The sequence below is a fragment of the Phyllostomus discolor genome, chromosome 6 (assembly GCF_004126475.2).
Source record: "Phyllostomus discolor isolate MPI-MPIP mPhyDis1 chromosome 6, mPhyDis1.pri.v3, whole genome shotgun sequence".
In the NCBI taxonomy this organism is placed as follows: domain Eukaryota; kingdom Metazoa; phylum Chordata; class Mammalia; order Chiroptera; family Phyllostomidae; genus Phyllostomus; species Phyllostomus discolor.
In genome coordinates, this window is record NC_040908.2 from 17572101 (window position 1) to 17585383 (window position 13283).

General features: G+C 52.9%; 1 protein-coding gene across 1 annotated transcript in view; it reads right to left on the reverse strand.

The window, feature by feature from the left end:
- GALNT14 (polypeptide N-acetylgalactosaminyltransferase 14) overlaps window positions 1-8125 on the reverse strand; it is a 190621-nt gene extending 182496 nt beyond the window's left edge. The window contains exon 1 of the mRNA XM_028516309.2: window positions 7450-8125. Within this exon, the coding sequence (XP_028372110.1) occupies window positions 7450-7578 (129 nt within the window). The 5' untranslated portion in view covers window positions 7579-8125. The remainder of the gene's footprint in view (window positions 1-7449) is intronic.
- Window positions 8126-13283: the final 5158 nt, after the last annotated feature.

Consider the following 13283-nt stretch of genomic DNA (forward strand, 5'->3'; position numbering starts at 1 on the left):
TCAAAGGAACAAGAGAAGGTACATAAATCTCCAGCCTGGACCCTAGGGAAGAAAATCCTAATTTCTAAGCCTTCGTGAGGACCGAGAAAAGGGACAGCACCTCTCTGGAGAGAGCTGGTCAGGATGGGGTGGTCATTCCAGTCTGATGGGTGTTTCCCCCTCTCTCCTGAACTGGAATGAGATGCACATTGGGCTTAAACAACAGGATCATTGGAAAGGAGACAGCTGGGGGAGTTTTCTTCCTCTTGGTACTCAAATCCGAGGCAGGGACACGGGAGTGTGTCTCTCTGCCCTGCATTTCCTTGAAAGATCTCTGTAGTGCTTACGCTTACGGTTAAGAAGACAAGTGACACAGGGAGAATTTAATTATTTTTTTTAAGTGCCTAATCTCATCTCCCGGAAATGGTATGCAGAAGAGCCTTTGTGCTCGAACATCAGCATCTCCCAGGAGGCAGTGGGTCAAATGACTCCTTAATTCCTCCGATACGGGCTCCTGCTGGTCTCCGGGCATCGGAGCAGAATGGCTGGGGGTGGCTGCCTTCCTCCTGCAGAAAGAAGTGCCCTTGTGTCCAGAGCAGCAGCTAGGCAGGCTGCTCCTGCCCTTGGTTGGAGTCTGCTCTGGGACAGGGACGCTCTGGGCTCCTGTCCCTCCAGACTTCTCCCTAGAGCTCCTGGCCAAGTGCTCTGGGGAGCTCTGCTCTAAACCCCACTAGCTTGGCGGGGGATGTGAATAAGGAGGAGGCACGTGATGAAGAAAGGAGGGGCACGTGGAAAGAAAACAGGAGGAAAGAGGACTCCTGGGCGGCACATAGTCTCTCACACCGTGGAGATCTCTTTCTCTCTCCCTGCCCGCTTCCTAGTGCTCATGAGGTCCTATGACGGCGGCAGCTGCTGCCAAGTGCAGACTGCTGCCCCAGAAGGTCACACCGGGCCATTTATTCTGAAACACCAAAATACCAGAGCCAGCAAATTTCAGGAGCTTCTGCAAGAATTCCCCAGGGTAGCAGTGTGCGTACCCGTGCGTGCATGAGTGTGGATGTGTGTGTGTGTGTGTGTGTGTGTGCTCGCCTGTAAGTATCCCAAAGGGCTTCTTTTTTAATCAGCTCAACATCTGAGAACTCAGAGGCTGATTTATTTTTTGGTTAATCTAGCATTTCTGGTAAAATAATTAAAAGATAAGTAATAGACGCAGAGTATCTGTGGTGTAATTATGGATCGCCACGAGGTCTCACTTCAGAGTCATTCACAGGCGACCTGAAATGCCTCAGCCTGCTGGGCAGGGCAGGCGGGAGACGGGCAGTGCTGTCTCACACAGCTCCCAGGTCACAGTTGAGGTCACTGAGCTGGAGGAGGGGAGCTGGGCTGTCCCTGGCACTCCCAATGCCAAGAAGAGACGCCCGGGCTGCCTCGTGTGTAAGAAAACCCAGAAGGTGAAAGCTCGCTTGATTATGACACCACGTGGGTGACCGGGAGAGGGTCAGGCTCTCTATCCTTGCCCCTCATGGACAGTGTGGAACTCTGAGGTCCACGCGAGGAGGAAGGCTGACCGCCCAGCTCAGGCAAGTGGAAGAGGCAGCAGCCAGCTTCAGAAGGCACGGGCAGGGCCAGACTCACTTCCCCAACCAGATGGCAGGTCTAGAATGCTGGTCTCTGGGGTGGAATGTGCAAAAGCCACAGCAGGATTCACAGTCCCCCCCCCCTGCAAGAGTGGTACTGGGACTTTGTTCCTGCTTTCTAATTCAAATCTGCCCCCCCCCCCAAAAAAAATAAATAAGTAAGTAAAAGCACGGGGAACTGTGAGATGCTCTGGAACCGAGACAGAACTGTGTGCATTAGAAACTACACCAGGGCAGAGCAACACCTACCTTCTGAATGTGCTCATGGATGCCTGGTCATGGACAAGGCTGCCTGGGGAATTTGTGAAGGGACAGGTGTGGGGAAGGGCACAGGCAGACATCGCAAGTGATATGGCCGGTGAACGGGGTGGGTGGAAATCCTGGGCCGAGGGCATCGGCCAACGCAGCCCCACTCTGACCCTGTTCAGTTTATCGGTGACCTCTGATGAGTGGAAATTAACACTTCCGAATGATACAAACAGATGAGCAACCTTGAGAAAGGGCAGTCCCTCAACAGGCTGGGGAGGCTTGTGACAGAGACATTAATTTCTCTTTCCTTCCTGGTTTTGCCCGTTTGTCTTCTCGGATTTGAGCAGGTATCATTCTGTACCTGCAGGAACACTGGAGGCAGGGGTTCCTAGTCTTTGTCTCCAGAAGCACCAGGCCAATTAGGGCAATAAGGACTTAGGGAGGGAGAGAGCTCCACACACTGAATTAAAGAGAGTCCCTTAAATTAGATCTGTGGGTCCCTGGGACAGGACCTCCTGCCAAGACCTGGGGGGGAGTGCTGGCTGGGAAAGGGAGCTAGAACATGGGCACAACCCAGAGCGGCCCCAAATGACCCAGGAGACATTCCCCCAGCTTGATGGGATTGTAAGAGAGTAGGGGTAAACTCAGATTTGTGTGTTTGTTTGTTTGTTTGTTTAAAAAGCTTCTTGATCTCTAGAAAGCAAAGACATGCTATTTCTCAAATACCTGAGGTTCCAACCTCCTACTTGCATCCTTCCCAGGCTCTCACAGCAGCCACTGCTGGGCCATTTCCCCACCTGCTCCAGGAACCTGCTTGTGGGGAAAACACAGCCCCCGTTGAGCTCAGGCGTGGGCGTCAATGAGAGGATAAACATTCTTGTGCTAATGAGCTACTTCTGGTCACGCCAGAGTCAACATTCCCTGGATAGAGTCTGATAGGCATGCACGGAGCGTTAGCAGATTAATAGGGTCTCTCCCTAAAAGTCATTATTTTTTTAATGGAAGAAATTACCTACTAACTGGGAAAAATAACGGTATCATCTACCGAAGGCATGGGCGCTATGTAAATGTTACAGAAAGGCAAGTTCTTTTCTCAGAGCGTGTGTTGTATTTCCAGGGCAGCACAAACACACTCACCCGGGCCCGAGGCACTCCGTTCAAAGCCGTTACAGTTCCAATACTTCCCTCAGAAAGTACCCTCAGGCCTCAAAAAATATACATATTTTGTTGCTTTTATTAAAGCCTAACCCCTGGACTAAATGTAGTTCTAGGAAATAGAAGACAAATTTGCTGGTTTCCTATCTTTTCCAATTCTGTCGTTTATTGTAGAATTCTCCAAACGGCAAACACGTGATAGGGGAGAGAAGAAATAGAAACATTTGGGGGGTATTTTTTGGTACCATATTTATCACTAAAACGCAGTTTGAATTAAGACATCAGACTTGTTACAGAATTTCCAATTAGGAATTAGAGCTTGCTGGATTCGGTGGTAGGGGACCTGGTAAAAGAACAGAATCAACATTAAAAAGTCAAACTTAAAAAAAAAATCTTTACTCGAGCTATTAATAGAACCAAGCCCTTCTTGAAACGAAGGGGAAAAAAAACTCAATTAATTTTCTTCCACCGGTAGTACAGCACGCCTTCCCCGTCCCCTGCGGAGTGTGACCAGGCGTGGGTTTTATTTTATTACCAGGCCCCCTTCGGAGACCCCACCTCTGGGTGAATGTGGATGTTCCCCGACAAGGTGGAGAACGGAGACCAGGGGCTGGAGCCTGCAGCAGCCCCCAGGGAGGCTCTTTGCTGCATGGAACCTGAATTTCGGGAGGTCCCCAGCCCCGGAGCCCTCACAACAGCCTTCTCCTCTCCAACTGGCATTCCCAACTTTTGTAAAGACTCTGAAGGGCCAGGAGCCCACTGCCCCTGCCCCAGAAAACAGGCGGACCCCTCTGCCACAGCGAGAAGAGGCCCAGGCAGGGGGAAAAGTTTCCCGAGGCCTTGACGTGTCCAAGGCAAGAGCTCTCTGCGTGGCCATGCATAGGCATTTCCTAGGAAAACCTAGGGTACGGCGGAACTCACTCAAAAATAGGAGGGTTTTTTGTGTTTGTTTCCTGCAATCTTCAAATACCTCAGGATGTGTCCAAATTCCTACCGTTGAGGAAACGATCCCTGCCCTGGCAAATGATTTCTAAACCAAAGGTGCCCCAACCATCTGCAGCTTTCGGGTATGACCTCCCATTGGCCCTTCTCCACCAGGGCGGACTCCGACCAGCCACAGGAGCCTCCCCTGCCCCAGATGGCCTCCTCCTGGGGCTGAGCGGCATTTCCCTCTGAAGTGGTTCCCTCACAAGTCACAGCGACCCCTGCTGCAGCCCTCCAAAGGCCAGCATCCAGGGATGAGGCAGGAAGGCGCTGGAAAGCGAATTGGGGAGTATACTCTATAAATATCCCTAGCCCCACCCCACCACCCACAAGTGTGGACCCGGGCGGTCCACGCAGCATAGTGGCATGGAAGGGGCACATGGGTGCGCAGTTCCCAGAATGATCCTGTTCCACCCTTGTCCCTGATGCAGCCACCTAAGAATAGCCTTGTTATCACGGGCCAACTTGTATAACTTCACTAGTCAACCTTATCTGCATGGAAGTATTATCTGCTTTATGTGGTGGCTGTGAAGATTAAAAGAGATAATGAATATACATAAAATGGGGCTTGTGAATTTGGAAAGTACCGTCCGAAGCCTCGCTGTGGTTATTTCTCGTGAGTGCACCCTCTCACACGAGCTCAGTCCACCAGCAACTCAAGAAGAATGAAGTCACTCGGGCACACTTTACAGAGGACCAACGGAATTGTAGAAAAATCCACACACTCGGTATTCCTCATCAAGCTCCCCAGTGGCAATCCATCAGTAGGCTGCTTCCAACTCACACGGAGCACTTGCAAAGATACTGACTCTAGGACCTTCTCCCAAACGCACAGGGTCACAACCCCCAAAATGAGTATGGTAAACCGGCTCTCCAGGTGATTCCAACACGCAGTCAGGTTTGGGAACCAGCTGCACTTCCTCAGGCAAGATGAGCAAATTTCCTATCGTGTATAGATCCATCATGGGCCTAAAATTGCTCTGGGGCTAAGATGAGTTCTCTCTCTGTCTCTCCACCTCTGTTCTCAGACACAGACACACTAAGCTACAGAGGGCGAGAGCATCCTCCAGACACAAACACACCCACAAACACACACACACACACAGCTATGCAGATGTGCAGTCGGACACCCACGTGAAAAACAGGAAGGAGAAATACACTAACAAAAACAGAAAGGCACCTAATAAAAGTACCCAGATTGTTAAAGTGTATGGAATTTGCAGTTATAAAGGATACAGAAAAGGGGGGGAGAAAAAAATAGAATGTTAAGACAAAGAGCAAGTGCTCAAAACTGGAATCCCCCGCTTCTGTGACGACACAGCACAATGTCAGACTTGGCGGCTGACCACTCCCAATGCTACTTGTCCACTCATTGGTTTGCGATTCGGCCTCAACCAGGAACTGTGAGAGCCGGCCCCCCCCTCACAAAGGGCAGCCCCCAGCCCTGGCGCAGAGCCTGGACCGTAGTGGCATCTGTTCTGTAAGTGTGTGTCTGGCGCACGCCAGGATGAGAACAGACAGATAAGGAAGGAGGACAAGGTGCACAAAGAAGGAAATATCCCTTGTCCCAGATCCCTCCCTGGTGGAAACCAAGAATAAGTGAACTTCAGGCAATGAGTTCCAATGCAAAAGACAGTTCACGTCCCCACAGGCATCATTAGCAGCACCACCAGGAGCAGAACCACCCGAGGAAAAAGGAGAAATGCTCTCTAGACCTAGGGGCAGGTCTGAGGTGAGTAAGAAAATTGATCCTGTGCTCTGAAGGCTGTTTGAAGTTGTGAGTCCGACCTTGACAATTCCCTGCTTAGTGCTCCTCCAAGGCCCCCCTAGCACCTGCAAGGTGCTCCCCAACATGACCCATATATACCTCCCTCCCCAGCCTCATCCCTGGCGTCTGCCACCTGCTTTACGCCCCAGTTGTGCCGAACTCACACAAGGTGCTGTGTCATTCCTCTGAGCCTGCTCCGTGCAGCTGACCGCTACCTGGAATGCCCTCCCTGCCCTACTGTTTGTCCTTCTCAACTCAGTTCTGTGACGTCCTCCTCCAGGAAGTCCCCGGGCTCCTGCAACACCACCAAGAGCACGGAGACCCTACTGGCCCTCAGCGCGCTGTATGGTCTGCCCATTGATGAGTTAATCCCACCCCAGAGTGTACGTTCTGCATCTCTGTGCCCATAGCGATGGCGCATGGCCCATCCACACACACAAAAAAATGCTTGTGAAACACAACTGAAAACGGGCAAGATTCCAAAACATATCGCCAGAAGGCTTACTTAGAAGGGGATCTGAAAGGAACCTGGGTACAGGAGAAAGGTCCTCAACATCTGAGGTCTGAGTTCAAGTCAGAAAAGTGACCTCAGGCAAGGCATTCAAAGACTGAGCCAGCCTCCTAATCTATGAAGTAAGGATAGTACCACCCAACTCACACAACTCCTTATAAAGAAACGCCCACTATGTCACCTGGAAAATCGCGGTCCTCTGTACTGTACCTACTGGGGGGACGGACTCCCCACTCTTTTCAGCCTTCTGCTTTGGACCTTAAGTTCTTCCGAGGGCTTTTCCTTGTCTCTGCTCTGGACCCAGTTCATAAATTTTGCCTCACTGGTCAGGAAACCCGGAGGCCTCCTTCTCTGGCCCGTGGCCAGGTGCGCGGAAATGAAAGAGACCGAGGAATGGGGGCTCTGAATGAGAGGTAGAAGAGAGCCTGTGGAGAGAACCTTCTGGCTCTGTTCAGATGAACCAACTGGGCAAGAGGAGTTTGAAAAGCCACTTGAATTCTCATTTCCCCAACTCCCCACCAATACCAGGGAGTTTGTTTTACAGACTCTTTACTGGCGTTCAATTTCCAATGCAGCTTAAGGGTTCAGGGACAATTACAAAGCAGGGGTGGCAGCAGGCCAGATGAGCACCGGCTGCAACCGCCCTGGGAGGCTGCAGGGCATTCGCGGGAGAAGCACCCGCTCGCGGCGCACCCCCGGCCTCTTGCCTCGGGTGGTGGGGCCCACAGCTACGGGGAAGAAGGAGGTCAGCGCAGCCGCCAGACTTCTCCCGGGCGCCAGCACTGGCCGGCCCCGCCACTCAACCCAAACACCGGCAACTCTCTTGAGGAGTCCACAGACTGCCACCCTCTGGGCCACTGGTCTGCAGCGCCTCCTTCGCCCCGGGACCCCGGCGCGTTGCCCAAGTTGACAGCTCTGCTTTGCCCGCGACGCTTGCCCCCTACCCACACCCAATCCCACTTACACACACTGCGGGTCTGGAGATAACCCCGAGCTTTTTTTTAATCCAGAAATAACACCCTGTAGCCTCATCCGGCTGCCGGTTACCTGCTCACAACACCCAGACCCCGGACCTAGCTTCCCGGGAGCCCGCAAACCCAGCGCGCGAGCGGCGCGCCCTCCTGCAAACCGCTGCCCCGTGCCCGGCGCGCCGCCAAACCCCATACCTTGGGGGTCTGCACTTCAGGTCCCGTCGACACCTCCAACTTCTTCTTGTTTACCCAGAAGAACAGCAGCACGGTGATCCAGAGCACCCCGAAGATCGGCAGTACCAGGCGGCGAGACAGGCACCGCATGGTCCCCTTTGCCTTTTCCTCTCAGCGGAGCTACGTCCCTGGGGCACCCCCTGGTGGTCAGGGTCCGCGGGGCAGGAGTCTCGGAGAGCACCTTGCTCCGTGGAGCGCTAGCCCGGGAACGCGGTGCAAAGGCGGCAGGATCCTGCAAAGCGCCCCGCCCGCTCGGGAGTGAAGAGAGCAGGGGTGGGGGAGCGGCGCCTCTGAGGCACAGCAGGAAAGGGCCGAAGGGCAGCCAAGCTGGACAAGCGCGGTGGCAGCCGAGATGGTCCCCGCGCCACCGCGGCCGCCTCGCTCGCCGCTGCCGCCGCCGCCGCCGCTGCCGCCGCGGGGGAAACTGACTCGAGCTGCGGGGAGGGAGGAATCCGAGGCTGTGCCCGGCACCCCAACAGGAACACGAGGGAGGAAGGGGAGGAGGGAGAGTACGGAGAAGGAAGGCACGACAGACAGACTCGGAGGGAGCCGGGGTGGGAGCCAGGGGGTTCTGACAGGGGGCGCTACCGCCGCCCGCCGACCGAGGCGCATGGTGCTGTTCTGAAGACGACGGCGCCGAACACAGGACGCAGCTCCAGGGCCATCCTGGGTTGGGGCGGGGCGGGGGGGGAACGGTGCACTCAGGAGCCCGCCAACGCCAGCTTCATTTTGGGACTGAAGGGGCAGGCTGCGCCTTGCAGAGCTGTGCCTAGGAAGACTTTCCTTTTCACAGCAGAGGGCTGCACGTGGCGCTCAAACCCGAGTCCCGCCCTCAATGCATTCGCCCCTCACCCCCGGCGCCGGCCCTGGGACGCTGGACCTGCTCCTGGCAGCTCAGGGCCAAGGCTGAGTTCAGCCAGCTCCCCCAGGGTGTTTGTTTCTCTACCTGCATGCAGGTGGCTGGCAACTTTTTCTGCTTAATGGAACTCTGAGTTGGTCTAAATTTAACTTTAAAGAACTCCTTTTAAAAATTAAGGAGCAGTTATCTCCCTTAAGTATTTTTTATGAAGCATCAGAGCTCTGTATTTGCGGATGTTTATAGGGAGGAGGCCGGAAGTTAAGCCAACCACATGGAGTTCTTGGAAAGTGACCCTGGGCCGGGGGGGGGGGGGGGGGGGGGGGGGGGGAGCGGATACTGGATGTAGAGGGTTACCTTTCACAAGGACGTAAGACTGATGTACCTACCAATGTAGCCACCATCCTCCTGCTTCTCCCCATGGAGCTCAGCACCAGGGAAGCACCATACACTCGGAAAGCGGGGTTCCGGAATTCATTCTCCAATACGATGGAGGCCCCCAGGAAGAGTCTGAAATGGAGGAATCTGCCGAAGGCCACTGTGTTTACTACCTTGTCTTTCAGCAGCACGGCAGCCCTGCCTCACGTCTCTGAAAGTGCTCGGCCAGGCTGTAAATCAGAAGTTTTGGGGTGGGAACAGGGGTGGAAATCAAACAGCCCAGAAAAGCTGAGCGCTCTTGCCAGCTCCTCCCCAGATTTCGCGGAGCTCTCGGACCACCACACAGAACCCTGGGGGTGACCCCAGGACTCGCCTCCATTAGCACTCTGTATGCTGAAAGGTTGGTGTAGGCTTCCCAGCCATCGCTTTGGCCTTTGGCCCAGCAAAGGTCCAGGTAGACCGTAGTCATGAGGTGAGGAGGGGCGGGGTGATGGCAGCAAGAGAACCCATCCCTGCGGCATCTTGAGCTGCCTGGATCTCTTCCAGGAGCCTCACCCTGGACCTGCAGGCTCGGGCCTGCAAAGTGTCTGCGGCAGACTCTGCAGGGGACCCCCAGGCGCGCCGCTGAGGCTGAGCCGCTGTCAGCTCCAGGCAGGAGCTGCTGTACCGTAGTCCATTGCTCAGCGCTTTGTGATACTACTGCTTCTGAGTAACAGATGGCGGGGAGTTATACAACACCACCGCCAAGCTTTTGAGATAGTGCAGCACCGCACTTCCTGCTGCTGAAGTTCTAGGTGCTTCCTTCTAACTGTTTAGCATCTGGGGAAACTGAGGCCCTGGCATTCCCACGGAAGCTCCATGCAAGGCCTGCCATGCCTGGGGCAGCAGGGATTGCCTTTGAAGGCGCTTGCCTCTCAGGTAGCTGTTTTGTCCCCCAGTCTGATGGAGATTTCCCCGGCCTCCGGAAGCCCTCGAGGGAATCCAGTTTCACAGAGTGCCATTACCTGATCTTGGCCAAAGGGCATATTAGTCTGGGCTGTCACACCAGCAAGTGTTACTAGGATTGAAATCAACTTCAGATGGGATTTAAAGCATCTGGAAGCCAAGTGACGCTCCACCCCAACCGAGCCCAGCCCCATAGGTCTCCCCCAGAACACAGTCTATCCAGGGGACCGCCATGCTCTGGCGGATATTTAAAACTTTAATAACCAGCCTGAGTAACACAGAGCACAGTTGATCCCAGTTGGGGATTAGCTATCATTAGCGATTAATCCATGTTACTTTTTTTCTCATCACAGCCTATGTGGGCAGGAAAATCTCCCAGCAAAAGATTTAACATGGCACAAAATAAGAAAAAAAATAATAGTGAGTGCCCTCTTAATTAGGTATATCCTGGTGCTGGAGCATGAGTTGACCTCACTGGTCTTGATATTCTTGAGCTAGTTGAACATTTCCCTAGGTCTCCGTTTTCTCATCCGTCGTGCCATGCCCTCTCACAGACCCTCCAGCTCACACAGGGTTCTAACCTTCCGTGTCCCTGAATTAGGATTCCTTTCGCCACTCCTGTCGTTGGCAAGTTCTGTGTAAGCTGTTCTCTCCGCGCAGCCGAAGACATTAGAGAGTGAATTGGGTATTGGAGCAGATGTGAGTCATTCGTGTTAGTATAAAAACTACGGAATAAAACCCGTTATGGCTCTGGAAAGCCGTGTAAAGCAGCATATGGAGCAAATGTAAGCTGGAAACGGGGGGAAGCTGTGAAGTCCAATGCATATGCTCTCCAGCGGCTTTTGCTGTGGGGTTTCACACTTTGCTTCTTGTTTCCTTGTGCCGTCCTCCTGTCACTCTCTCTCAGCTCACTGCAGAGGCTGCAGCTTTTTTGTGCCTTTCGGATCAGATTCCCCACATCCCTCCTCTCTGCCCACTGTGCGGTGACTTCAGTAAGAGTGTGTGTGCGTGTGTCTACCATCCGCATGCTTATTAGACCTGTCACCACCAGCAAGATGCCCTCCATGCCAGCCTAATGAGATTTCACCCCCAGAGGCCTGAGCAGCATTCTGTTGAGATCTTTGCCCTTCTAGACCACCGGGAAAGGTAACCAGTAGCAGGGCAGGCTGTAGCACAGTGATGAGACACCCGCAGGCTGGCCCAGCATGGCCCTGGTGAGAATTCAGACATGTCTGTCTTTATTCCACAGTCATACAGACACGAGTCTTTGGGCGGGCCCTTGCAGTCTGCTCTGTGCAAGTTCTCCAATTGTAAATAACACACCAGGCCCCCCCTCTCTCTTCGTCTCTCCCCCTTTTCTTTGCCACTGTAAATTCTGTCAAAACCTCATGTCCGAGTCTCCTGCAAGGCCTTCTTATAAAGAATGATAGAATAGTTTAGGATGCATTGTAAATGAGAATGAGCTATTACCAACCTTCTAACCTCCTCTCTCTGCCACCTTGGTGCATCTTTGTCAAAAGAATAAAGCCAGCCAGCTTTTCCTCTTATCTTTGACGAGTAGCTGGGTGGCTTTATCTAAGGGATCTGAGAGTCACCTTTCTGATCCGTTCTCTAGCCATTAAACAATTTCTTTCACCACCCCGATACCCTCTACCCCTCCACCCTTTTTTATCTTAGCTACTACTGTATAATTTGCCTCCTGGAAAGGGACTCATATCTTTGCATTTCTAAAACCTGCCTCTTTCTTCCGATATTTGAAATGCCCCCAGACTTCCTTTGTTCCTCCCCCAAATGCCAAGTGTGAAGCTTACTACTGCCGCCATGATAGGCCTGTGCTGGTTGCGGAAAGTGGTTTGATCTTCGATGGCTGCGGAAAGTGGTTTGATCTTCGATGGCGGTGTCCTGCAGTGACCTGAGCCACAACCACCCCTCCCCCTTAGAAAATGCAAATGTCTAGTAGCAGGAAGGGGTGACCCAGTTAGTTTAAGGAAAAGTAGAGGAAATTTGTGTGTCCTGAACGAATTACCTAGAAGGGTCTCTCAAAGAGGGGAGCACAGCAGAAGAAGAAAGGGAAGGACCCAAAGGCAGATGTCATTTACTTCCCAGGTCCCAAGTTTCAGACAGCCGACTCTGACAGCCACCTGCATCACCTCTGAGAGCCGAAAAGGCAGTCTTTCCTGGTAGGCTTCGGCTTAGAGGCAGAGGCGAAAGGTAGAGAGGGCAGGAGAGCGAAATTCTGGAAGGGACAGAGCTGTCCTGGGTCCTCTCCAACGTGGTGAGAACTTCAACAGTGAGAGGAGCCAGGCGTGTGCCAGGGATGGAAATGGGACAAACCTGGTTCCCAGAACAATGCCCCGTGGCCAGTGGCGGACTCGGTAATCAGTCATTCGTGGATGCGGCCTATTCAGCAGAGTGACCACACGCCCCAGTTCACTTGCTGGTTTATTCCTGTTTTCCTGCATCAATATGAATAATGTCCCCTTTGACTTCTAAAAAATGTTCTAATTTAGGCAACAAACTTCATGGCCACTCCAATGATTACTAAAAAATCTTTGCTGTTAAAGTTCTTCTGAGCATGTGCCAAGTTTGAGATGGCCTGTATGTTTGTGTGGGGCACTGATCTGTGTGACATTTAAGACATTCATTCAAGCCCTGGCTGGCGTAGCTCAGTGGATTGAGTGCGGGCTGGGAACCAAAGCATCGCAGGTTCGATTCCCAGTAAGGGCACATGCCTGGGTTGCAGGCCACAGCCCCCAGCAACCGCACATTGATGTGCCGTCTCTCCCTCTCTCTCTCTCTCTCTCTCTCTCTCTCTCTCTCTCTCTCTCTCTCTCTCCCTCCCTTCCCTCTCTAGAAATAAATAAATAAAATCTTTAAAAAAAGACATTCACTCAAAGAAGAGACCATGTGGACAATCTGAGCCAGCTTTAAATAGGAAAGGATTGTGTTGCCCACATCGGTCAATGGCTATCTGACCCCATCCACCCAACTGAAGGCGTGTTACCCACCAAGCAGCTCGCACGCCCCAGGAAGCAGTCACGTTCCCGGCAGAGGTCTCTCCAGAGGGCAGGCAGCTCCTGACATCATCTCTCCAACCATCTCTTCCTCTCACCCACATACCTACTCAGGCTGTGGAAGTCACACGGTTGTGTGAAATGAGACTGGATCAGGGATAAACCCATGATAACGAAGGAGCTGAAACGCAGCCTTCGTGTCGAGGACACAGTAGGGATTGGTGGGGTCCATGTAGGACTCACTAGGAGGGAGTTCCAACGGACCGCTGCCAGGGTAGACAAAGTGGTGCCAGAGTTGCCCTGCTCCTCAACAGAAGCCCAAGTCAAGATAACTATGAGACCTCTTGCATTTTAACTGTTGTTAACTAATTCAGTTCCTACCCCCCACCCCCCAAATCAGGTGGGCTCAACCAAACACGTCTGCACTCTGGATCCTGCCTGCTGCTTGCCGGTTTACAACCCCTGCTTCTGCCACAAATGTTTTAATAAGCACTGAGACTCCCTGTGTGCCCTCATGCTTCTAACCACAAAGTGACGCTCGAGTTATAATTCATCTCCCCAGATACCCCAATTCGCCAAGCGACATTCCCTACTAGGTTTAA